Source organism: Podarcis bocagei (genome assembly GCF_964188305.1).
Source record: "Podarcis bocagei genome assembly, chromosome: 8".
Classification (NCBI taxonomy): domain Eukaryota; kingdom Metazoa; phylum Chordata; class Lepidosauria; order Squamata; family Lacertidae; genus Podarcis; species Podarcis bocagei.
The window spans coordinates 68321532-68348828 of record NC_138133.1 but is presented as its reverse complement, the minus strand read 5'-3'; the positions used below and the strand labels follow the sequence as shown (position 1 = coordinate 68348828).

General features: G+C 45.5%; 1 protein-coding gene across 3 annotated transcripts in view; it reads left to right on the top strand.

The window, feature by feature from the left end:
• The window catches only part of NIPAL2 (NIPA like domain containing 2), a 52310-nt gene that overhangs the window by 19090 nt on the left and 5923 nt on the right, over positions 1 to 27297 (top strand). For 2 of the 3 annotated variants that reach the window (XM_081204960.1, XM_081204959.1), the window contains exons 6-8: positions 3665 to 3761; positions 22191 to 22326; positions 27175 to 27263. In XM_081204960.1, the coding sequence (XP_081061086.1) occupies positions 3665 to 3761; positions 22191 to 22326; positions 27175 to 27263 (322 nt within the window). The remainder of the gene's footprint in view (positions 1 to 3664; positions 3762 to 22190; positions 22327 to 27174; positions 27264 to 27297) is intronic. The other variant, XM_081204961.1, reaches the window with a different exon arrangement.

Below are 27297 nucleotides of genomic sequence, written 5' to 3'. Positions count from 1 at the left end.
TCTTGGTTTGCAGAGTCAACAGGTATTTCTCATGTGGGAACCGATTGTTCTTTCGGTCAAGGATGTTGCTGTTTGCTTATTTCAGCTTCTACTCCTTCCACATTCCTTGGGTCAAACGGAGTGTGAATTTAAGAGTGCCTTTCCAAACTATAGGGAAATGAGCATAGAAAAAAAGGCAAGGCCGCCTCCGCAGTAAGCTAAAGGCTAGTGTAACAAAACTTTTTTTTTCTACATGTAGTGTAAGTTTGGGTTTGATACGCTTTATGTAAAATGCTCTCAAATGAGAGAGCTGGCCCAAAAATGCTGCAGCACTCTGCACTAGCTGCAGGAACTGACTCTGCAAAGGCTGCCTTGGACTTTCTAGCATTCAAGAAAGGGTGAGAGTAAATCCATACTTTTAGAAGCATGGCATGATGTGCTAGATGTCAGAGAGGGAGGCTCTGCTTGTAGTGGCCTTTGAGTGGAAATGCCTGTTTATGGGAATCTTGACAGAGTGGAAAACATGATTTATGAGTCAGGAATGCATAGGATTCAGGATATAGTTCAGCACAGACCCTTCATGTCTTGTAATCCACCCCTGAAAGACAAGAGGAGCTTGTTTTTAGTTTTTTCGTGGGAGAAAGACTATTCTAGGTGGATGGATTAAATGTGGCTCAAAACTGTTTCTTTACACACATCTGTTCAGAGGTCCCTAATCTTTGGGGACTGGTGAACGCATCTGGAATTTTGATAAAGTGTTGTGGGCGCTGTCACAAAATGGTTGCTATTCATAAACATGCTATGGAATTTTGAGCAGTATCAGAATCGCTTCTGTAATCAACAGCATGCAATGTTTCAAACTTCAGTTGCATATTCTGGCTTGAAAATACAATTGGTGAAAGCACAACTCTGTAACTTCTTGGTTAGTTCTATAAAGGGAAGTAAAGGGAAATTTGCATATCAGAAAAGAGGGAAGCCAGCAAGCCCATAGCACACGTAACAATTTCCTAGCCGTCATTAAAAGCCTGGAGCCAAAATATCCACTATTCTGCTTTTATTTCCCCATTATTTTAAGCAAGCGCCTTGCCCTGCCAACATGTCCAGTGTCGTTTCTTTCTCAACAAATAAAAAAACTTTCTTAAAATTGTGGACTTGTTAGGGATAAATACCTTTCCTCACCTTCTAAAGCTTTAGGCTGCAGTCCAGGGAAGCACTTAGAACACCCATTTGAACATGTTTTCAGAACATTTACTGGCGACGTTTTTCCCCCCTGTGAGAAGTAAAAAGGGGAGTTTCCAAATGTAACTTGCTGCTCTTTATTGACTTGAACAGCTTGAGGGCAGTTTTAGAATTTTAAACCTACAGTTCCAGATTTGGAAGCTGGGATACCAAGGAATGCCCATACCTGATTGGCTGTTTTATTTATGTATTTTCTTTAGGTTTTATTGTTTGACCATAACCCATAACAAAACTGAATATGCAGCACAGATGTCTAAAATCATAATGGAACAGAGTAATCATATAACAAAACACAGATGATTAAAATCAACTGTTTTTTTAAAGAAATGAATCTAACCACATGCTTTTCTGTGCAAGTGAGGAAGAGGCAACTTTTTCAGTTACCAAACTCTCCTTACTCACAGGAAATAAAAAAAGGCTTCAGAAATATATACCAGTAATAAAAGTTGAAAAGCAAGGTCTCCCCCCCCCTTTCATAGTGGGGGCTCTTCCCCACCTTCCCTGGGGTTCCTTAAGAAAGACTTGTGTGCTGGGAGGGAAGGCAGATGAGGCCAGAAAGCCTGTGCCATCTGCTGTTGTAGAAGAAACCTAATTGGTAGTACTGTATTTTCCCATATGGGAAAGGCCATAGCTGAATGCTAGAACATCTCTTTGCATGCAGGTCCTTGGTTCAATCGCCAGCATCTCTAAGTGGGGCTGGGAATGTTCCCCTGCCTTATACCCTGGAGATCCACTGTCAGTCAGTGTAGGACCAATGGTCTGACTTAGTACTGGGTCCCTATGCATCTCCAGCTAAAAGGACCAGAAAGCCGCTGCTTGTAAGAGTGCAACAGGGCTTGGTGGACAAATATTCTTACTCAAAACAGCTCAGCGATATAGAACAACTCTTTTGCCTGCAAAAGATCCAAGGTTCCGTTTTTCTCAGAATCTTCAGGTAGGGCTGCAGTGACCCTTGTCTGAAACTCTTGGAGATCTGCTGCCAGTCAGTGTAGACAATATCAAGTTAGATGGACAATATCAAGTTAGATGGACAATATCAAGTTAGATGTGCAGATGCCTGATTATTGTCTTCCAAAGCAACTACTCTATTCCAAACTTAAAAATGGAAAGCATAATGCTGGTGGACAACAAAAGAGTTTTAAGGCTCTCTCAAGGCAAATCTAAAAAAATGTAGTATAAACACCGACAACCAGGAAATACTGGCCTGCGATAGCTCCAATTGGAGAACAGCCTTTACCAAAAGTGTCATGGGCTTTGAAGACGCTCAAACTCAGGATGAAAGGGAGAGATGTGCTAAGAGGAAGGCACACTTGGCAAACCCTCACCATGATCAACTCCTGCCTGGAAACCTATGTTCCCACCGTGGAAGGATGTGTGGATCCAGAACTGGCCTTACTCGGCTATGAGGGATCGCCAAAGAAGAAAAAGAAGATGGACCGATGGCCTAACTCTGTATAAAAAAGTTTCCTGTGTTCCTATGTAACTATGTGAATAGTATTACCTAGCATAAGGGAATACTAGGTAATACTATATTAGGTCAGGGCCAGCACAAAAGAGTTTTATGTATGCATACCCACCGCTTCCAGGTCAAAGAAGCACCCACCACATCCCAACATCTGCACTGGAAAGCGGAAATTCACCCCATGGAATGTGTCTACTAAGCAGCAATCTATGTCCCATATGGAAGCCGCTTTGGAGTGGGGCTGCAGTGCATATGGGGGTGTTGCTGGCGATTATGAAGCAGCAAGCCCAGTCTGCGTGCAGCGTTAAGGAAATCCCATCTGCAGAATGTCTTGCAAAGCAGCCTCTCCTCGCGTACCATTAACTCTGCTGGTATATTTTTCTTTTATGCAACCTTTTGACAGGTAGTTGGCTAGGCAGTGATTGAAAACCAGTGCAGAGTTACAAATGCATTGCAGGTGTTCTGAGCAGAACTGTGCGTTCAGTCCAAGTTTTATTGATGAGGGTGGAGGAACAGAAGAGTAAGTGAAGGTAATTAATGCAAGCGGTAAGTAAGATAAGCCATAGAGCGGGCTGCAATCTTCAAGTCACCTACACCAGAGTAGTCTCATTGCAATTGGAGGGTGGCAGGCACTGCTATGTACAGTGATGGCTCAACGTGATTATACATAGTTAAAATTGGATGCCTTTGCTTGCCAGATTATTACTGCAAGAACTCTCTCTCTTCTCTCCTTTGTTTTAAATCTTTTCAAGGCTGTAAAAATAAAGTAGGCACTTGAAAGGGTAAGAGAACTAGACAGCAAAATGTGAACATTTCTTAGGAAAGGTTTATAGGAATAATTGTTTGATAAATGGTGGTGAGGTTACCCCTCTTACTCATCCCTTTAAAGGGGGAAATAAGTATGTGACATCTTGTTAAAGATTTTGTCTGAAGCTTTTATTCTGCATTTTAGCAACTTAAGCCTTTTACGCTTTTTCTTTTCAGATCCTGGCAGTAATAGCATTCTGCATTCTTTTGTATTTCCATAAAAGAAAGAAAGTGAATCACATTGTGATTTTGCTAACAATGGTAGCAGTGCTAGGTAAGAATACGGCTCATCTGCAATGTTTTGTGCTGATTTTGTGCACATCGTTCCTTTGTTCTCTTTTGTTTTGTGATGGCTGATCCCAAAACCTCTTGCAGGGCTCCAGAATTTTGCCCCCTTGTCCCTTTTCTTCATGCTAACTTATGTGTGTCTTGAGTATCCATGCAGCAGAATGCCACATTAGATATTGGTTCTGCGTCAGGCTACAGGCGGAGAATACCGCTGTTGAATCCTATGCCACATAGCAAACTCTTTGTGAGTAGAAAGCTAGCCCAGAAGGGGACAGGTTCCTGCTGGCTTTCTATTTGCAGGGAAATTTTAAACACAGATGAACATCCATAAATTGTATGTCCAGCCTACGGTCTGAAGAGTGCAGACCGTTCAGTCAAATCAGAACTCTGTCCACATCTGCTGCAAATATACAATTGGGGAAAGATTATACGTAGGGCAGTCAGTTCATGGAACATAGGTGCCAAGACTTCACTGTTGCCTTCTCTGACCTATGACATGTCATGAACATTTGCCCCACTGAGCATTTCTGGGGATGCTCCTTGATCCATCTTTGTCACTTGAAGCACATAGGGGCACAGTGGCTAGGGATACCTTTTATCAGCTTGGTAAGACAGTTGGTAAGACAGTTATGGCTGTTCTGGACGACTTGATCCCAGAGAGAGTGAATTAGAGAGTCTGTCTGAAATTCCTTGTTGCTTGAAAAGAGATTTCGACCAGCACTAGCTGAAGTAAACAAACCAATAACTCAAGCATAAAAGCCCAAGCCTATCCAAGCACTTTGTGGAAGTGTATATAAGCTGTGTGTCGAGATGGGCAACAGGAGACCTATTCAGTTTTTGTCTCTCATTTGCATACATATTTTCCCCTCAGAGTTGGAGTCAAAGCAAATAAAAAATTTAGTATTGTACATTTGTTTGCGTTTCTTCATGGTGCACTGGAACATATTCCATTGTTTGCACAGTAAAACAGTCTTCAGCCTAGAAGAATAAAAATTATGGATATATGCCACAGTCCCTGGAGAACATTATTTAGTAAAAACCATTGAATTTAATGGAATACAAGTTATACACTATGTCTTCTGGAGGAGATTGGACTTGGTGGGCTATGGTCATGGGCTACAGGTTTTTTTTTTAAACTGGTGGTATTAATGATTGTCAGGGCTGCCTCAGGTCTCAGCTCACAAAAGACCAACGCCAGGTTCTTCTTATATACAAGGATGTTTATTACAGTTCATTATTGGTTCCACAACCGAGGCGCGCAGCCCCACGTCTCTTAGCCTAGACGTTTTAAGTCCCCTCTGAATCGGTCCCGCCCCTACACCAGCTTAAGAGGCTTGTGCTAGTCCACCTCTTCCTGTCTTTCCTTTTCCGCAGGGTCTTTCTGCCCCCCTGGGTTCCTTCCCTCCTGCTCTCTCCTGAAGCAGATTCCTCAGATGCCTGTTCCCCCCTCCTTCGTGCTTTGGGGCCAGGCTCCTCCTCCGGGCTTTCTCCATTTCCACGCGCCTCCACATTTGAACTTGGCGCGCGTTCGTTACCCCTGACCTTCCTCTTGACAGCTACACTACTCCCTGTACTACTCTCCGCCTCTTCCGGCAGGACGTCCTGCCCCGATCTCCTTCCCCTGTCTCCTTCCTGCTCCGCTCCGTGTGTCACACTGGGAACTCCACTCTCTTCACTTCGTTCCTGCTGGGAAGCCGGCCCCGATCTCCCACTCCCACTCGGGGTTTCCCTGCTGCTTCCCTGCTCCTGGCAGGTCCCCCCTGTGACCCCCCTTGGCCTGACTATGGGCGCCCCCTTCTGGGAATCCTCCGATTCACTTGAGAGACTCATGGAAGACCTCAAGTCATTGTCATCCTCTTCCTCACTGTCCTGTGATTCTTCCCCTTCGCTCTCCGTCTCCCCCCTCACCTGTGCCTCTGTCTCTGAACCCCTGACATCCATCCCCCCCTCGAAGCCCCCCTTTCCCCCCTCCCGCTGCTCGGGCGCAGGTTCCGGGGGCTCCGTCGTTGCAGAGGTCGCTGCCGGACACAGGTCGTCGACGTCGATCTCCTCTGCTTCCAGTTCATTGTTTGTGTGCTCGAACCCATGGTCCTCTCCCAACATGTTCACGTCCTCCCCTCCCCCTGTTGCCTGGGTGGGGTCTGCTTGCCAAGGACCCATCCGCCACCTCGCACGCCAGTCCTCTTCTGGTTGGTCGTCCCACCAGTAAGAAGGGTCGGTGTCCACCCCCGAACACGATCCCCTTGGAGTGCTCGACTCTGGCGTCGTCTCCTCTGCGGAGGAGAACCCTCGGAAGGTGCTGGCGGAAAGTGTGGGCGTAAAAAGCCAATCGTCGAAAAACTGTGCTGGCATGGGCCTGTGTGGGAAAAGGGCATGGAACTCGTCCTTGAGGAGGGGTTCGTCCAAAGCGTAGTCCGGCACCCAACTGTTGGCGCTGGCCGGGGCGCCCTCCCTGGCGAGAAAATATTCTACTCCCTCTTCCCCCCATCTTGAGTCCAGAATCTCTGTGACCTCGTTGATTGGTTCGTCCCTAGGTGACCTCCCCCTCTTGGGTGACTCTCTGCTCGGTTCTGGTGCCGTCCCTGACTCCTGAAATCTGTGTGGGGCCCTGTAAGGGGTGAGCACCGACCTCTGGAAGACCGGGTGCATTCTGGAACCTTCGGGGAGGGCCAGTCGAAACGCTACAGGATTGATCCTGGCCTCAACTTGGTACGGCCCTAGTTGCCTGTGTCCTAGCTTCTTTTTAGCTAACGACTTGGCCGGCATTGCTTGGGCCGCTAACCATACCCAGTCTCCCACCTGGATGTCTTCCCCCTCCCTCCTGTGTTTGTCCGCCTGCACCTTATAGGCCTGTTTGGCTAGCTCCAAATGTCTCCGTAGCTCGTCGTGGACCTCTTGCAATTCTGCTGCGAAATGGTCGGCTTCCTGTGGCGCCCCCTCCCCCGTCGTTACGAGCCCCGGGAAGGTTCTGGGATGCCGTCCATTGTTAGCGAAGAACGGCGTCACCCCCGTCGACGCGTGCTTCGTGTTGTTGTAGGCAAACTCAGCCATCGGCAGGTAATCCACCCAAGCCGCGGGTCGCTGATTGGCGTAACATCTCAGGTACTGCTGCATGATCGCGTTGACCCTCTCCACTTGGCCGTTGGTCTGCGGATGTCTCGCCGACGACAGGTTGATTTTGACGTGCAGAATCCCTAGGAGCTTCTGCCAGAAGCTGGACACAAACTGGCGCCCCCTGTCGGACAGAATGGACCGTGGCAAGCCATGCACCTTGAACACGCGGTCGATGAACAGTTTGGCGGTCTGCTCCGCTGTCGCCACCTTCGCGCAAGGAATGAAATGCGCCACCTTGGTGAACAGGTCTACAACCACAAGCACCGCCGTCTTGCCTCGCGAACTGGGCAGATCAGTGACAAAGTCCAGCGCCACCCGCTCCCACGGTTGCAGTGGCGTCTCCAGCGGTTCCAGCAGTCCCGCTGGCTTCTGGTGCACTGGCTTGGACCTTTGGCATGTGTCACACCTGGCGACGTACTCCGCGACCTCCCCTCGCATCTGGGGCCACCAAAAGTCTCTGGCCACTAATTCCGTCGTCTTTTCCTTGCCGAAGTGGCCAGCGCTGGGTGCGTCGTGCAACTGCTGCAGAACCTTCGTGCGGAGATCGTCTCCCGGAACGTAGAGAGCACCTTTACGGGTCAGCAGGCCGTCGCGTATCTGGAACTCGTTGTCCTTCGCCGTGCCTCTCCGCACCTCTTCCATTTTGGACTGTGCGAACGGATCCGCCTGCAACGCGCGCCGCACCGCCTCCAGGTCCACGGCGGCTGAAGCGCACGCCCACGCCTGTGGTGCAAAAATGTGCCTGGCTGCCACCGGTGCCGCTTCCTCGAGATACTGCGGTTTCCTGGAGAGCGCATCTGCTATGACATTGTTGTCGCCTGGGATGTACTCTATCCTGAAATCGAAATCCGCAAAGAACTCCGCCCAGCGTATGTGCCTCTGGCTCTGTAGCTTCGCCGTGCGCCAGTACTCTAGGTTCTTGTGGTCCGTGCAGACCTGCACGGTGTGCTTGGCTCCGATGAGAAAGTGCCTCCATGCCTTGAAAGCTGCGTGGATGGCCAGCAGCTCCCTGTCCCAGATGGTGTAGTTCTGTTCCGACTTGCTGAGCTTCCGGGAGTAGAAAGCACAGGGCCTCCAGTACCCCTGCGGGTCTTCCTGCAAGAGGACGGCCCCCACCGCTCTGTCAGATGCGTCAGTCTCCACCCTCATGGGCCTGCTGGGATTCACGTGTAGCAGCTGTTCTTCGGACGCGAAGAGACTCTTAAGTCTCCTGAAGGACTGCTCCGCCTGGTCCGTCCAGGTGAACTTCTTCTTCTTGGAGCTGAGAGTGTCCGTGATAGCTGCCGTCTCCCTGGCGAAACCCCTGATGAACTTGCGGTAAAAGTTGGCGAAACCGACGAACCTCTGGACCTCCTTCCGCGTTCGCGGGCTCTTCCAGTCCAACACCGCGTGGACCTTGGCGCTGTCCATGGCTAGTCCCCTGTCGGACAGCCTATAGCCCAGAAAATCCACCTCCGTCACGTCGAATTGGCACTTCTCCAGTTTGGCGTAGAGCCTGTGCTCCCGTAGCCTCTGCAGGACTTCCTTAACGTCGCTCTCGTGAGCCTCCGGCGATTCCGAGAAGATAAGAATGTCGTCGAGGAAACATACGCACTTCTTGTAGAGGAGTCCCGCTAGCACGTGATGCATAAAAGCTTGGAAGAAGTGGGAGCCATTTTGGAGACCAAACGGCATAACTCTGTATTCGTAGGTGCCCAACGGTGTGAACATGGCCGTCTTCCACTCATCACCCTCTCGCACGCGTATGAGATTGTATGCGCCGCGGAGATCCAACTTGGTGAAGATCTTTCCTTTCCGCACCGTCCCGAGCAGGTCGTCAATCTTGGGCATGGGGAAAGCTGCAGGCTTTGTTTTCGAGTTTATGAAGCGATAGTCCACGATCAGCCTTTTTGGGGGCGTGTCCTTCTTCACGAAAAACACAGGACTGCCCCCTACAGCCTTCGATTCTCGGATGAATCCCCGCTGCAGGTTGTGAGCTATGAACTCCTTGAGCTCCTGCAGCTCGTCCTCGGACATGGAATACAGCTTCGCAGTCGGTAGCGTTGTCCCTGGCAAGAGGTCAATTGCGCAGTCGTAGGGCCGGTGGGGTGGCAACTGGTCAGCCTCCTTCTCACAGAAAACCTCCAAAAACCCCTTGTACTTGAGGGGTACAGCTTGCGCCATGCTGAGCCGCAGCTGCTGCCCTTCCTCTGGGCCCTCCTCCTCTTGACCGGTCTGGATGCAATGCTGCGCGCAGTAGGACGAGCCGAAGGTGAGCTGCCGCTGGTACCACGCCATGGTTGGGCTGTGCCTATCCAGCCAACTCATGCCTAACACTATAGGCGTGTCTGACAGGCGGGTGACGTTGAAACTGATGATCTCTCGGTGATTGCCAATCTGCATCACCATGGGTGGCGTCTGTTGCACCACCTGCCCACCCAGCAACTTCCTGCCATCCACCGTGATGACGTTCAAAGGCAGCGTGGCTGGTAGGAGCTCTATGCGATGCTGCTTGACGAAGTGCACCCCCACGAAGTCTGCATTGCTCCCACTGTCAATTGTAATGGGGACTTCTAGGGTGCGTCCATTAGGTAGTTGGAGAGTTGCAGTGAGCTGCACCACTGGCTTAGGTGGCAGGGGGTCTGTAGGCTGCAAAAGCGCTGGGGACTGCCCTACTGACTCGCCTGGCTGTGCCCCAGCATTTCTGCTTCCAGCCAGGCATTGTCGTTTCCCTGAAATTGCTCTTCATGTTGTGCTGCTGCAGTTACTGTTGCCAAGGCTGCAGTGTGCTGCCGGAGCCTCTGGGGACACTCTTTGGCCATGTGCGTCCCACTGTCACAGATGTAACACTTCCTGTTCCCTCTAGGAGGCTTTGTCTTGACTGCTCCGGACGCTGGGGCTCCGGCCGCTGACTGAGCCTTTGCACTCCCCAGTTCCATCGGTTCCTCCCCTGCCTGCAGCTGAGGTGAGGGACGTGTACGTCCTGGATCTCTGGGAAAGAAAGGAGGCACTCTAGACGGTGCGTGAAGCTGGCTACCCCCCTCATTGCGCCAAGGGCGTTCTTCATGGCGTACTCCAATGGCAAGCGCTCGCTGCACCACGTCTGCCAGGGTTTTAGGTCTGCCCCCCCTTGCCATTTCGTCTTTCACAAGGCCAGAGAGCCCCTCCCAAAACAAGTCTCTGACTGCCAGAGAATCTTTCTCCCATCGCAGCACATTCAGCAAGGCGAAAAAGCGAGCATGGTACTGACGTACTGAAGCCTTGCCTTGCCTTAAACCATGCATCTGCTGGCGTGCTACATCCACATCCACGCTAGACTGGAAGCAAGCGTCCATGCATTTGATAAATTCATCAGAGTCCCTTCGAGCAGGGCAATCCTCGCGCCACAGATTGCGCAGCCAAGCCCTCGCTTCCCCATGCAAGTGGGACACAATGAAACCCACCTTCTCCTCCTCATCTTTAAAGTCGTCGCGAAGCAAATGCAACGCATATTCTACGTCAGCTCTAAAACTGGGGTACTGCTTCAGGTTCCCATCGAAGTGGGCTACCAAGTTGCCTCCTCTTCTGCCCAGTGCTACTCCAGCAGCTTTAGCCCCCGGGAACCCCACTTGGCATGCATGATCCCACCTGGCTTGCAGATCTTGGCACCGCTTTTCCGCCTCTTCCCCCCTCTTCTGGGAGATCGCTACCTCAGTGGTAAGCTGGGAGACTGCGTTGCGTAGCTCAGCTATCTGCTGCTCCATACTCATGGCTGCCAAACTTCGTGAGCTTTGCAAAAAAAAAATTTGCGTATCTTTGAGAGGGGACTTACTGTCAGGGCTGCCTCAGGTCTCAGCTCACAAAAGACCAACGCCAGGTTCTTCTTATATACAAGGATGTTTATTACAGTTCATTATTGGTTCCACAACCGAGGCGCGCAGCCCCGCGTCTCTTAGCCTAGACGTTTTAAGTCCCCTCTGAATCGGTCCCGCCCCTACACCAGCTTAAGAGGCTTGTGCTAGTCCACCTCTTCCTGTCTTTCCTTTTCCGCAGGGTCTTTCTGCCCCCCTGGGTTCCTTCCCTCCTGCTCTCTCCTGAAGCAGATTCCTCAGATGCCTGTTCCCCCCTCCTTCGTGCTTTGGGGCCAGGCTCCTCCTCCGGGCTTTCTCCATTTCCGCGCGCCTCCACATTTGAACTTGGCGCGCGTTCGCTACCCCTGACCTTCCTCTTGACAGCTACACTACTCCCTGTACTACTCTCCGCCTCTTCCGGCAGGACGTCCTGCCCCGATCTCCTTCCCCTGTCTCCTTCCTGCTCCGCTCCGTGTGTCACACTGGGAACTCCACTCTCTTCACTTCGTTCCTGCTGGGAAGCCGGCCCCGATCTCCCACTCCCACTCGGGGTTTCCCTGCTGCTTCCCTGCTCCTGGCAGGTCCCCCCTGTGACCCCCCTTGGCCTGACTAGGGGCGCCCCCTTCTGGGAATCCTCCGATTCACTTGAGAGACTCATGGAAGACCTCAAGTCATTGTCATCCTCTTCCTCACTGTCCTGTGATTCTTCCCCTTCGCTCTCCGTCTCCCCCCTCACCTGTGCCTCTGTCTCTGAACCCCTGACAATGATGTTCACACATTGCAATTACCAGCTTGGATTTAGGTGACTCAGTGGAGTACATTTCACACGAATCTTATGTGTGCATTAGAAGTTCTCATGTCTCAGTATTTTCTTGGTGACTCTGGGTTTGCTTCTTCCCCCTTTATAATGATACCTAGTTTGGAAAGTGCTTGAAGACATTTAAGGACCTTACACTGCAATTCTGTACATCTCTACCCCGGAATAAGTCCCACCGAACTCTAAGGGATTTCTAAGTAGTTATGCATAGAATTCCAATATTGAACTGTATCTTTTATGCTGAATTAATCCTCTCCGATTGAATTCAGCCAGAGCATGACATCGCAATCTCAGAATAGCTCCAGTTTACACAGAATTTCATGCCTAGAAATTAACTGGTGTGCTGCTGTTTCCTGTAAAACACACGCGCAGAATGTGAACAACAGCCACGTGTTCATAAGCACCCATGTGTGAGAGCTCTGATAGGTCTGTTGCCAATACATGTAGAGCAGCTTTTAAGAGCACATGTCCTGTCTTTTGCACTTTGCTACAAGAAACATCACTGCATTTGTGTGTTGAGACCTTTAAACCTCCCCCCCCCAAATAAATTCAGACAAGACTCAAATTTTGGTTTGGTTTTTGGCAGAATTTAGGCCACAACTTTATTGATTACAGCAAGTGAATGGTTGCATATGCTCTGGTTCGACTAGCTCCTTGCACCATTGCAGATAGCGCTGATCCAGGACACCAGCATAGGTCAGCCTAGGGTGAACACCTGGATAAGCGGAAATCCGGGAACAGGCTATCTCCGCCACCCAGATGCCCCCCTGGACTCAGGCATGGGCACAACCCCCTCACAGGTTGACCAAACCATCGAGTCCCTGGATTCCTTAAACGGAATACCCTTCACATAGGGATGGCGAGAGCATTCTCCCATCCCTATCACTTGAACCAGAGCCTATCCGCAACCTTACAAGTTGTGATGATTTGCTACGCAGCAGGCGAAACCCAAATGGCAACAGCCAATCAGCCAAATGGGGAAAATTCCTGCCGTGCCCCGTCCCAATGACAGACGACACACGACGGCATCGCAAGGTCAAGCGCGCAAGCCCTAAATATAGGGAGAGGCGGGTGGGTGTTCCGATGCAAGCACCGAAAGAGGAAGCTCTGGGCCACGTGCATAGGTATATATAGGTCCCTTGATCTGTTTAGCCTGCGTCCCATTGGCCTGATTGAACCCTGCATCAAGGGACCTACCAATCGGGTGTTGTGGCTATCCAAACGTACCCACCCACAACACGGGGTTAGGTTGCCAGGTCCCACCACAACACATGCCCTCTTTAAGGGAGGACCCGATTTGTGGCAGACATGACTGTTGCATAAAGTACAGGCTGGAGTTGCCTGCCACAGCTGCACAAGCAAATTCAATTTGCTTTCTGATGTCACAGCTGGCCAAATATGTACCAATCATGATAAATATGATATCTGTATGGTGTTGTTGCTAGTTTGCTTAGACCAGGGTGTCATTCAGTAGCTGCCAGGAGCAACTGAAGCAGTAGAATAATCAGGGCTTTTTCCCCCCAGCCGGAACTTGCTGGAACTCAGTTCTGGGACCTCAGGAAAAATAGCACTGAGAATAATCATTGTTCTAGGTTGAAGGGTGAGGAGACAGAACCGCTTGACCAAGTCATTGACTGCAATTTCTGACATTTCCAACTTGTTTTCTGATTGCCAGTCAAAGAGCACTTTGCTTCGTAAACCATCAATGGAAGGGTGAATCTCTTTCCCAGTCGTTCAAGAATAGTATCTTTAATATGAGCAGCTAAAAATCCCCGAGCTGGGAATTAGTCCTTATAAATGTGTTAAGATGATGTCCCCGTTTGGATGTCTTTTTAAATGGAATTTAAGGAGAGTCCTGTTGAACCAGACCAGCTCCATCTAGTCTATCATCCTTTGGGAAGCCCATATACAGAGCACGGAATCAACAGCCTTCCCCTGCTGTTGCTACCCTGCAGCTGGTATTCAATGGGATATAGTCTGTGAACATGTAAGTTTCAGTGTAGCCATAGATAAACCTCAACGAATTTATCTAATCACCCTTTAGAGCCATTTAAGACCAACACACTTTCCTACATTCCGCCTCCCCTCAGGGCATGATGTGTAAACCAGCAAGGAACTATGCTATAATATTTTATTGTGAAAGAGTTGTTTTAGTGTCTGTCCTCCGTTACCCATATGTACAACTCACTAGAGGTGTGGTGTGTGGATACTTTCATATATTTGTCACATCGGTCTTAATAAGCAGAGAGAGCTGTGTTTCATACATTTGGGTTCACTTTTATTTCCCCCGGAATAGGAGCAGAGAAGTGTTGGTATAAATCTGCAAACGCTTTGGGCGATGCAGCTCTGGAAACCGACTCATCGAGAAGCACCTTGCTTCATGCCTAATCTGGAATTTACAGTATGGTAGACTGGAGGGGTGAAATGGGAGAGACGGAGCAGGATTTCTGCGTTTCCTGCTGTTGCAGATGATGTCACTTTTCAGCTGCTGCATTGCTAACTAAAGGGGATCTGTTATCGGAGTCAGCAAAAGCCGTTTGTCCCTCTTTGGTGCTGCGTTAACCAGAAGAACAATTTCTGCATTTAATATTTAAAGAGGCTCTTAGGGGCTTCCTATGCCTGATTGTTAAACTTATATAGAATCTGGGTGGAAAGAGTCCCGCCATCTCTGATAATACTGTCAGCTTTAATATATTCACCTTCCAGCAATATAGCTGTCAGCAGGAAGGACGGAAATGGCGGGTTTTATTGGAAAACTTTTATTTTACACCATTTGACTCTGTTTCCACATAGCTTCGTGCCAGCACTGAACTTGCCGAGTTTATCTCCCATTGTTTTACCTTGGCGCTTGTGTTGGACAGATGAGGTACAGAACAGTGTAATTGCCTCTGTGAAAAAAAGGGTAATTGTAGATGACAAAATCATAGAGCAGCCATAGAGCTGAGGTTTGTTCTCCTCTTTACCCAGATATGCCCATCGTATCTGCCCACGTCACATATATTAACAATGTCACTTACTTCTCACCATGTATTTGTGATAGTCCCTACAAGACATAAGACTTGTCCACACTAGAGCAAAATGTGGATTTCCACCCACCAGTCTCCCCACTGATACAGGAGGGTCCACAAGACATCCTCCCCATTGTAGTTTTGTCTTGGACTTTTCCTTCTTTAAATGCAGGTGTGTGTGCGTGCGCGTGCTGATCCTTGGAACGTCCAAAGTGTCCAGGATCAAGAAACTCCACATTTACAGGGGAAAGGTTCAGAACAACAGTGGGGCAACATCTGCTTTTTGCTCTGATTCAGACAAACCCTTAGGATCCAAGCAAGTTACTTGTTTTCCTGTGTGCACTATTGGTGAAGGATGAATTTAGGCTTAGTAAAATATTTCCAGTGAGCTATACCATGTTGTACAGGGAAATGTGAAAGGCTGACTGGTAACATGGGAGATTTTCTTAATGCAAAATATCAAGATCAGGTGGGTGAATTTCAAGTCATTCAAAAAATAAGATATCCAGAGGTTTATGGGTAACTATATAGGACTGGATCCAGATCCCATTGGAGTCAATGGAACAGGTTAGCCATACCTAAGTTCCATTGATTTCAGTGGTAGTGAAGTGCAGCTAACATGTGGAGAAATCCTGTACATGTCTGCTCAGAAATCAATCTCTCTGAATTCAGTGGGACTTGCTCTTATATAAGTGTGTGTTGGTTATGCCAGCCTAGGGTGTGTACACATTAGCAGCTTGAAACACGGTGAGATCATTCCCCCAAGTTTAACACTGCTTTCTTGGATTCCTGTACACACTAGAGAGGGGGCAGAGATGTCTTCACCCAATGCCCAATACCTGATTTGTTTCCCCACACCGAATTCCAGTTCACCATAGCTGTCATCTGTGCATGTACAATCACCTGCACATGTGCAATGGCTGCTTGAAATGTACACATCTTGCCTTAACCGTGGCTTCTGTTTTATAACTGGATGGAAGCTGGTCTCAGGGGAAAGTGCGTCAAACAGGACTTCCGGTCGGCGCCAGCGCTAATGGCGGTCCTTTTTCCGAGCTCCGGAGAAGGACTGCCCTGCGAGTTCGGGTCTGTCCCGCTACGGCAAGCGGGGGACCCCTAAAATCACAGGCGCGGAAGCCTGTGAACGAGGAGATTCGGTGGGCACCAAAAGCGCCCCCCTTTACCGCAGAAAGAGCCTTTTTAAAGGCTCTGGAACGACATCGGGGGAGCGCGGTGCTGAGAATCGCTACCCAGCCCGCAGGGTGAAGCCGCGTCGCTATTAGTGGAGAGCGCCGATTCCTTCCTGTAAATTACGGACAGAAAAAACCCGTGAGTAAAACGGAACTTTTATTTGGATCTAAAATTTGGAGATTTGGCTGAAAGCGGGGAGGTTAAAATCAAGGAAGTCTGCCTCCCCCCGACTGCATGAAAGTGAAAGCAACAGAACTTTAAAGCTGCATCCGTCAAAACTTTGTCCTTATTTAATTAAACCTGACATTTGGACTTTAGATCTCCCCTCTTGCTAGCAGGGCAGAGGGGAGGCGAAAGAGACTTTGGTAACTGCATGATTTATTTAAAAGAAAAATCCTCTGCTGCCTCAGTTATTTAAGAGCACGAAACGGTCTGCCTTTTAGGACAATAGGACACTGAACTGACTTTTTCCTGTGAAAGTTACACTGTGATACAAAGTTTCCGTATTGTTTGGCTACAGTACATCAGAGTAAGACGAAACAGTATCTGCTGGAAAACTGTGGCAATTTACAGCTACAAGCCTCCAGCTACATTTGCTTAAATTTCTCTCTTTCTCTCTCTTCTACGTCTTTGGATATTCTCTTTACCTCTGCATTTGGACATTTTATATTTGGCCATTTTGATTTGCTCCCTCTAGAGGGTAAAGTAAAGGTTGGCACGGCTTAAGACAGTGGAATTTTCCAGTGGGGAACAGCTCCCGTGGGAAACGACCTTGACATGAGTGGCTCACAAGAGGAGATAGTCACAAGAGCCAAGACCAAGCAACAACAACAGCAACAGCTGCAGCAACAACAGACAAAGAAAAGAGGCTCAGTCTCAGGCGTAACTGCCGGACCTGCAGGAACAACAGGACAAGAAAAAGTGACAGCTGTTTCTATGGAAGCCGTGACAGAAGCCCTGCTCAAGGTAAATCAATCTCTGGAGTCTCTGACAAAACAGACTTCAGAAAATACACAAAAATTAACAGAAATATCAGTAAGACTAGACCAGAATACAGAATCTATAAACAAATTGGTGGAGGAAAATTCTACTACACGTAAAATTGCCGAAGAAGCGAGAGCTATTGCTGGAGAGACACAAGAGAATTTAGAGCCGATTGCCAAGAAGGTCCATGAGCATGACGCAACTTTGGCTCTGTGGGAATTACAGAGAAAAGAGAGAAATTTGAAATTGAGATTGATCCCAGAGAATGAAAGAGACAATCTTGCGGAGTACTTAACACGGGAGTTTGTTGACTGCTGGGATTTGGAGGAAGACGAATTCAAAATTACAACAGCTTTTAGACTGGGCAAAAAGCAGGACAGAAAGACCCCGAGAGACTGCTTGATTACATTTAGATCTAAGGAAGAAAGAGACAAAATATTAGGACTGCACTTTGAAAAGGCCTTGCAAATTGGAAACTCAGCTGTACAGATTTTTAAAGACATCCCAAAATATATCTTGGATTTAAGAAACTTCTACAAGGATTTAGCTCTTCTGTTAAAGAAAAACTCCATCCGCTTCAGGTGGGAATTCCCACAAGGACTGTCTTTTGATTACAAGGGAAAGAAGGTGAAAATAAAGACAATTCAAGACAAAGACAAATTTTTGGGAAGAAATCAAGAGGACCTGCAGAAGGGGACTGTGGACCCAATTGCAGAACAGAGGAGAGTATTAGACATTCTGAATTTCTCGCTTGGACAAAAACCACCACCATCAGAAGAAGAGCAACAACTTGGAGCTGTTGGAGGAGTGTCAGAAAAATAACAAGATGGCTCTGCAATTCCTTAGCTGGAATTGTAATGGGCTCAATGGGCCTTTGAAGAGAAGACAAGTATTTCACATTTTGAACAGAGAACAACTGGACTTGATATGTCTACAAGAAACCCACATAACCAGAGCTCACAGGAGATTACTTACAAACAAAAGACTAGGACAAGAATTTATCTCATCAGACAAAGTTAAAAAAAGAGCAGTTGTGATATATGTGAAAGAGAAATGGGCCCCAAAAATGATGTTTAAAGATGAGCAAGGGAGATATTTGGCAGTGGAAATACAAGTACAAGGAGAAAAACTTTTAGTTGTTGGAATCTATGCACCAAATGAAGGTAAATCTGACTTCTTCAAGAGACTTCATGAAACTCTGACGGACTATTTGGATTACAATATGATAATTATGGGAGACATGAATGGTGTGGTCTCCACCAACATGGACAAGGCACAAAGACTAACAGTTACCAAGGAAGGGAGACTTCCTAGGACCTTTTTTGAAATGATGGAAAACATGGACTTGATAGATATATGGAGAACAAGGAACCCTCTGGAGAGAGAGGGAACCTTTTTCTCCCAAGCAATGATGACCTGGACCAGAATTGATCAAATCTGGATTACTAGTGGCATGGCTCCAAAGATTAAGAAGGTAGAAATCTGCCCAAAAACTTGCTCCGACCATAACGCCGTGAAGATGGAAATGAAACTTACAACAACTGGTCAATTTAGATGGAGAATGAATGACACCCTCTTTCGAGACAAGGAGATCCTTATCAAGGCCCAAAAAACTTTAAAAGACTATTTTGAAATAAATTTGAGGGCTGACGTGGAGAAAAGAGTGATCTGGGACGCAAGTAAAGCGGTGATGCGAGGTTTCCTGATTCAACAAAACTCAATAAAGAGGAAAAAACAAAATGAGAAAAAAGAAAAGATTTTGGAAAAGATAAAGGAAGGAGAGAAAAAATTAAGAGTAAAACCAAAGTCCCAGGAGATCTTAAGAGAGATTAAGTTATATCAAACACAATATATGGAATTGATGAACCAAGAGATTGAATGGAAGATAAAGCAAATGAAACAAAAGACATTTGAATCAGCAAATAAATGTGGCAAACTTCTGGCATGGCAATTGAAGAAAAGGCAGAAATTAAATACAGTTACAAGCCTAGAAGTGGATGGAAAGAATATATCTAAACCTAATGAAATTAGAAATTGTTTCTTGAGTTATTTTAAAAAACTTTACACTCAAGGCCCGCAAAATGAAGAAGATATAGACAAATTCCTTGATAAATATGGATTACAAAAAATCTCTCATCAAAGCAAGATGGATCTGAACCAGAGAATAACAGAACAAGAGATAGAGGCTGCCATTCAGAATATGCAATTGGGCAAATCTCCAGGACCAGATGGACTGACTTCCAGATACTACAAATCGTTGAAGGAATGGTTGACTCAACCACTAAAAGAAGTCTGTAATGAGATTCTTGAGGGAAAAAAGGCACCTGAATCGTGGAAAGAAGCATATATTTCACTCATACCAAAGACAGAGACTGAAAAGACTCAACTGAAGAACTACCGCCCAATATCACTACTTAATGTGGATTACAAAATTTTTGCAGACATTCTGGCAAAAAGATTTAAAAAAGTGCTGATGGAGATGATTCATAGGGACCAAGCAGGCTTTCTCCCAAAAAGACACCTAGCAGATAATGTAAGGAACATAATAGACATTTTGGAAAAGCTAGAGGTGAATATAAATACTAAAGCAGTACTGATTTTTGTGGACGCGGAGAAAGCCTTTGACAATATTTCTTGGAGCTTTATGACAAAGAATCTTCATGGGATGGGGGTAGGCCAAGGTTTTGAGAATGGTATGGCTGCAATATATTCTGAACAAAAAGCTAAATTGATTGTAAATAATGCAGTAACTGAGGAGCTTAAGATAGAAAAAGGAACACGACAGGGGTGCCCAATTTCCCCATTACTCTTCATTTCAGTTCTGGAGGTGTTGCTGAATATGATTAGGAATGACCAGCAGGTTAAAGGAGTGCAGGTCGGAGCTAAACATTACAAGTTAAGAGCATTTGCAGATGACCTAGTACTGACTTTGCAAGAGCCAAACACTAGTACGAAAAGGGTTCTAGAAATAATCCAACAGTTTGGCCAGGTAGCTGGTTTTAAGTTGAACAAACAAAAAACCAAAGTTTTAGGAAAAAATTTAACAGATACGGAAAAAGAGAAATTCCAAGAGGAGACAGGGTTGACGGTGCTCAAGAAGGTGAAATACCTAGGGGTTTATTTGACATCTAAAAATGTGAATTTGTATAAGGACAACTATGAAAAATGTTGGTCAGAGATTAAAAAAGATCTAGAAATATGGTCAAATTTGAAATTGTCAATGTTAGGCCAAATTGCAGTGATTAAAATGAATGTATTGCCTAGAATGTTATTTTTGTTTCAGACCTTGCAGATTCTTGATAAAATGGAATGTTTCAAGAGGTGGCAGAAAGATATTTCGAAATTTGTCTGGCAGGGCAAAAAGCCCAGAATTAAATTTAAAATATTGACAGATGCTAAAGAAAGAGGGGGTTTTGCCCTGCCGGACTTAAAATTGTACTATGAGGCAGCAGCTTTTTGCTGGCTGAAAGAATGGATGCTCCTCGAGAACACAGACATTTTGGATCTGGAAGGTTTTAACAATGCTTTCGGTTGGCATGCATATCTATGGTATGACAAAATCAAGCTGCATAGTGCCTTTAAAAATCATATTGTTAGAAAAGCATTGTTTAATGTTTGGATAAGATATAAAGATCTGTTGGAAAACAAAACCCCTAGATGGGTATCACCAGTGGAGGCCAAGGCAGTGAAGAAACTCAATATGGAGGTCGGATGGCCGAAGTATTGGGAAATTTTGGAACAGGATGGAGATAAGTTGAAATTACAAAGTCATGAGAAATTGAAACATAAAGTACAAAATTGGTTTCAGTATCATCAAATAATGGAGTTTTTCAAACAGGACAGGAAAATTGGCTTTCAGATGGAAAAATCAAAACTAGAGACTGAATTGTTAGAACCCAATACTAAGAATTTATCCAGAATGTATAACTTGTTGCTGAAATGGAATACACAGGATGAAACAGTCAAATCGGTTATGATTAAGTGGGCACAGGATGTTGGTCATAACATTATGTCAGCTGACTGGGAATGGTTATGGAACACCGGTATTAAATTCACGGCATGTAATGCCTTAAAGGAAAACATTATGAAAATGGTCTATAGGTGGTACATGACCCCAGTCAAGCTGGCAAAAATTTATCATTTGCCCGATAACAAATGCTGGAAATGTAAAGAGACTGAAGGTACCTTCTATCACCTTTGGTGGACATGCCCGAAGATTAAGGCTTTCTGGGAAATGATCTATAATGAAATGAAAAAGGTACTTAAATGTACTTTTCCTAAAAAACCAGAGGCCTTTCTCTTGGGCATTGTCGGCCAATTGGTGTCAAAGAGGGATAGAACTTTTTTTATGTACGCTACAACAGCAGCAAGAATACTCATCGCAAAGTATTGGAAGACACAAGATCTACCCACTCTGGAAGAATGGCAGATGAAAGTGATGGACTATATGACATTGGCCGAGATGACAGGCAGAATCCGTGACCAAGGAAAAGAGACGGTGGAAGAAGAATGGAGAAAATTCAAAAGTTATCTTAAGGACTATTATAAACTTAATGAATGTTAAAGTGTTGTGGTTCTCAGAAACAAAGGGATACAGTGATATAAGGTCAGAATATAGAGATGACTAAGATGACAGAGGTTGGAAAGTAACAATTGGGAGTTGCTATAAAATTATGGACATTGGGATGCAGAAAGGGGGGGTATGGGGAAGTCCTAGAAAAGAGGTTTATGAAAATATGCTATGAAATTATACATGTATGTTTGTCTCTTTAAGTGTTTGTTTGTTTTCTAAAATTTTGTAAAACCAATAAAAATTTTATATATAAAAAAAAGGAAAGTGCGTCAAACAGGAATATTTCTCAAGAAACTACAGGATACAAATAGATTGTGGCCAATGTCATGTGCATTTAGCTTTAGACACCAGTGTTGGGAGCATGCTGGAGCCAGAGTAAATGGTAATGTGCACACAGCCTAAATCTGGATCCAATCCAGAAAAATTAGGCCAAGAAACCAATGAATAATATATGCCTGCCCATTGATAGATACTTTTAAAACATCCTATTGACATTGGGCAGGTACCCTCACTATATTGTTTTAGATTCCTGCAGTAAACCTAGGATGGGGGGTGGGTGGGATGCCCAGCCTAGCCAGAAACATGATTTAGTTACCTATATTGATTTTTAATTGTTTATATTTGATTTTGATTATGGTTTTCCTGCGCATTTGTTTTTTTAACTGGTTTGTGGATTTTAGCTGTTTTTTATCTATAATTTTATTTCCACACCACTTTTTTTATCAAGCAGTTTCTAACATTTTCCAAGTAAACAATAAATACAAATGAAAGCAACCAGAAATGATTTCAGACACAATTGGTTCCGCTCACTTAAAACACAACACTTTTCAGCAGTGCCTATTCAGACATTGAGGCAGGAGACACTGAGAGAGAAGATCTTCAGATAATGTACATGCATGAATCAGTCTCTTTTGTTTTCCAGCATCTCTGAACGTCGTTTCAGTAAAAGCCGTGGCAACCATGATCACACTTTCTGTGAGAGGGAACATGCAGCTAACCTACCCTGTTTTCTATATCATGCTCATTCTGATGGCAGTAACATGTGCTTTCCAAGTCAAGTAAGTTTCTAACATATTCACCTACCATCTTATTACCCTATTAACAGCCATTTGCTAATTTCTGCTCCTATAGTTAATGCTTCGTGTCATAGCTTAGCTTATACATCCAACTTCTAACAGGCCCTTGGCCCAACTCAGCGCTGATGGTTTCAGGCCAGATGCATTATTATGCGCTCACTTCTAGTTTTGATTTATGACCGCGATGCTTTATTTTGCTGTTAACTAGCCATGCAGGTTTTCCTAAATGCACTTTTACATTTGCTGAGGATTTCAGACCAGATGAACCTTGCTGGTTTCCTGCTGCTTTTTCATTCTGACATTTTCCACAGCTTTTACACCCACTGCCAGTCACTAATAAAACTAACACCCTGCTCTGCTTTCACTAATTTCGCCATCTTGTTCCCCCGTGCTGCTTTGTATTTGCAGGTTGTAGCAACACAATTTCCCTTGTCCGTTTTTTTATTATTACTATTAAAGGGGAAGGAGCTTAATCTCCCCAGAATACTCATATAATTATGTCTTCAAAAGCGTTCTTCTTCCAACTGGGATCTCCTTCCTGTCTTTTCAAGGTCTATCCATTGATTAACCTGGCTGTGATGATAGTTCTCGCAGAAGACAGGGGGCTGCTGCCGATAATAGCATTTCCGTGTCTAGTTCTCCCCCAAACCTTTAGACTGTCTAGTAGTTTAACTCACTCTATGCTTTGGTATCATTATGCCCTGTGTTTCTCCACTCTCACCAACTGCAGGCAACGTGAACACAACCTGACGTTGCTATTTTAATAATAGCATTTATTAGCATTTTTGTTGTTCTGTTATAAGACGCTTTGAGCATATATCTATGGGAAAGTGGAACGCAAAATTTAATAAACAAACCAGATGGACCCTTGGTCTGAACTAGCCGGGCTTTTCTAATGTTCTTAGGCTTAAACCACATTTTCTAATGTTCTTAGGCTTAAACCGCATGTGAGCCAGTGTGGTGTAGTGGTTAAGAGTGGTGGACTCGTAATCTGGGGAACCGGGTTCACGTCTCCGCTCCTCCACATGCAGCTGCTGGGTGACCTTGGGCTAGTCACACTTCTTTGAAGTCTCTCAGCCCCACTCACCTCACAGAGTGTTTGTTGTGGGGGAGGAAGGGAAAGGAGAATGTTAGCCGCTTTGAGACTCCTTTGGGTAGTGATAAAGCGGGATATCAAATCCAAACTCTAAACTCTCTAATCCAATCTATTCCACCTGCGCCTCTTGAAAGTATCTTGGGAAATATGGCTTACCCCTCGCAGAACTGCAATTCCCTGCACTCTTAACAAACTACACTTCCCATGATTCTTGGATGTGTGTGCTTTAAATGTATGGTGCGTATACAGCCTTTATGGTGGCTTTCCTAAGACCACCTGGTCCACTGATATCAGAATTAAGATTCAAACCGGGGACTTTGCAGCTGACACTTTTACAGCTTTTCCTCTTGTAGCCAAACATAACTCAAAACATATTTTAGTGCAGGGGTCACTAACCTGTGGCCTTCGGTATGTTGCTGAACTACACCTCCCATCAGTTCTAGCCAGCATGGCCAGTGGTTAGGGATGATGGGATTTGTGGTCTATCTATAGCTGGAGAGCCAAAGTTCTGCCATCCCTCTTTTAGTGACTCATTTGAACAGCCTTTTTTATTTTAGGAGAGGGGGTAGCATCTTCATGCATTTATGTTGGATTTTATTTTTCAGAGTGTCATTGGTATGACTGGCCAAAAGTAATGAGGTGTCTGCAGTGATTTTGAAATCCTGACTATGCCATGAATATGCAGGATTTTTTCTTTTATTTGTAAAGCTCCATGGAGACTGCTCAACGGTTGCTAAAATAACCTTGCAGTCACTCCTAATGTCTAAAACAGATTAGAAGCTGGACTTTAATGTTGTATCAATAGGCCATTTGGAGGATCGCTCTTTTTCAAGGATGCACAACATTTTCTACATGAAATTAAGACTTCTATATTCAGCTGCTGATCCAGCTTTTTGGGGATGTGGTGGGTGTCCCCCAGTGTATTTTTTTTAAAGGAGCTCTTTTGTCAGTTGATAAGGCAGAAATGGTTGGAAGCTCTGATTGTCAGAAAAGATTCGACATTTCCTCACGAAATAAAATATTTAAATTCAGGACTAAATATTAAATAACAGGTTTTGAAACGAGCAGCTGTGCCTACCCTAATAAATAATAATATAATATAACACTCTACTGTTTTTAAAATACATCAACATTTTTATGTTTTGGTGATGTGCAACCCTCTGTTATTTTATGAAATGGCAGTACAGAAATACTTTTATTAAATATAAATATTGGGTTGTTTTTGTTTTTATTAGATATTTTGTGGTTTTATATCTTGATTTTATTCTGTGAGCTGCCCTGAGACCCCCAGGTATAGGATGGTATAGAAATTCAATAAATAATAATAATATACAAACTGAGTAATTCTTACAACAACCTTTTAAAGTAGGCCAAACATTACCTTGGGAACATAGGTAGCTGTACTATAACATGATTGTTTGTCCATCTAGCATAGCATTGTCTACTCTGACCGATAGCAGATCTCACAAGATCTCAGGCAGGATCCCCATTCTGTAAGATTGGGTCTACTAGACAGTGGCTTGACTTGAGCCTGCCTGGTGAGTTTGTGGCAGAAGTGAAATCTTAGCCAGGAATTTCCTGAGCCACTCACTGCACTAAACAAGTTCTTCCGTGCTGTCCATGGCCAAAGGTGCCCAAGGCTGAAGAACACGGGTGATTTCCTTAGTTTCCTCCCTAGAAAGATAAGTAATGGGAAGGGTGAGAGGGTGTGGTGATTTTGCTCACAGGCTTGTTCATCTGTGTTATTCTGCACTGAGTAATGCTCATGTTTTGAAGTACCTGCCAGGAACCAGAGTATTTTGTAACAAGTTCCATATACTCAAAGAGGCTTTTGGCTTGGGTTTTTAAACAGCATTTATTTATTACATTCATATCCTGCCTTGGTTCTTCTGTTTGCTTCTCTCCCTGCCCTTTTATCAGCATAACATCCCTGTGAAGTCAATAACGTTGACAGAGATAGTGGCTGCAAACACACCAGTCATTTGAAGCACACCCAAAGAGTTCCTCACAGAGCTACAATTTCCAGTACCCTTAACAAACTATAGATCCTAGGATTCGGTGTGTGTGTGTGTGTGTGTGTGTGTGTGTGTGTGTGTGCGCGCGCTTTAAATGTATGGTATATATGCAGTCAATGACTGGTCCAAGGTTACCTAGTGAGCTTCACTTCTGAGTATGGATTTGAACCTGAGTCTCTTCATTCCTAGGCTGAGATTCTACTGATAATACCATACTAGCTCAATCCCTGATACTGCCAGGCAAATCACTTTAGAAACATTCAAGAGTCGCTTATGATATAGCCTGGAGGTTTGCTGTTCAAAGAAAAGACATTTTTAAAAACAACCGAGCATTCTGCCGAAGCCTGTTAGACCCCAGGCTGTAGTATTTGATATTTTGATTTTAACCTAATGTAGTTTGTGGATTTAAAAACCCTTTTATTTAATTCCCCCCCCCCCCCTTTTGCAGACTTGTTAAAATAAACTTCAAAGCCTAGTTTTGTAAGGCTGCGATCCTGTGCACATTTATCTAGGAGCAAGCTCTGTTGAGTACAGAGGGACTTCACACCTTGGTCAATGTACAGAGGAGTGTGTTCCAACTCTCTATGCCAGGGGTCAGCAAACTTTTTCAGCAGGGGGCTGGTCCACTGCCCCTCAGAACTTGCGGGGGGCTGGACTATATTTTGAAAAATAATAATAATGAACTAATTCCTATGCTCCACACATAACCCAGAGATGCATTTTAAATAAAAGGACACCTTCTACTCATGTAAAAACACGCTGATTCCCGGACTGTCCGCAGGCCAGATTTACAAGGCAGTTGGGCCGCATCCGGCCCCCGGGCCTTAGTTTTTCTACCCATGCTCTATGCCAGCGGATCTCAATCTGCAGGTCCCCAGACGTTGTTGGACTACAACTCCCATCATCCCTGAGCACTGGCCTTGCTAGCTAGGGATGATGGGAGTTGTAGTCCAACAACATCTGGGGACCCACAGGTTGAGAACCGCTGCCTATGCAATATGAAGAGCTTTGGTTCCAGGTCAAACTTAAAAGATCAGAGTGTCATCTGCACCAAAAAAAAGGGGGGGGGACTGAGGTCTATGGAAATAGAATCATAGAATCTTAGAGTTGGAAGGGGTACCAATGGTGATCTAGTCCAACTCCCTGCAATGCGGGAACCTCAGCTAAAGCCTCCATGACAGATAACCACCCAACCTCTGTTTAAAAACCTCCAAGGAAGGAGAGCCCACCACCTCTCGTGAGAATCTGTTCCATCGCTGAACAGCTCTTACGGTCAGAACGTTTTTCCGAATGTTGAGTAAGAATCTCCTTTCTTGCAACTTGAAGCCATTGGTTCAAGTCCTACCCTCCAGAGCAGGGGGAAAAAACAAGCACTCTCCATGTGAGAGTCCTTAAGATATTTGAAAATGGCTATCATATCGCCTCTCAGTCTCCTCTTTTCCAGGCTAAACATACCCAGCTCCTTCAAGCTTAGTTTCCAGGCCCTTGGTCATCTTGGTTGTTGCATATGTGACGAATGCTGATGCTTTGGATTTTTCTGCTCTGTTTTAGTAATGGCGAAGTATCCCAGGAAGAGCTGATCTCAAGAGCATGCATTGCATCTTCTTGGAGTGTTGGAATGCCAACTGCCCAGTTGTTATTAAATGTTGGCTGCAATTGCCCTAGCCTGTGAATTCTTATTGGCGTGACTCTAAAAGTGCATTGACTTTCTTCTCATAGGTTTTTAAATGAAGCAATGAAGCTCTATGGTGCAGAAGAGGTCATCCCAATGAACTACATATTCTTCAGCATTAGCGCTATTGTGGCAGGTTAGTAGGTACCCTTGTCAACCAAATAAAGGCA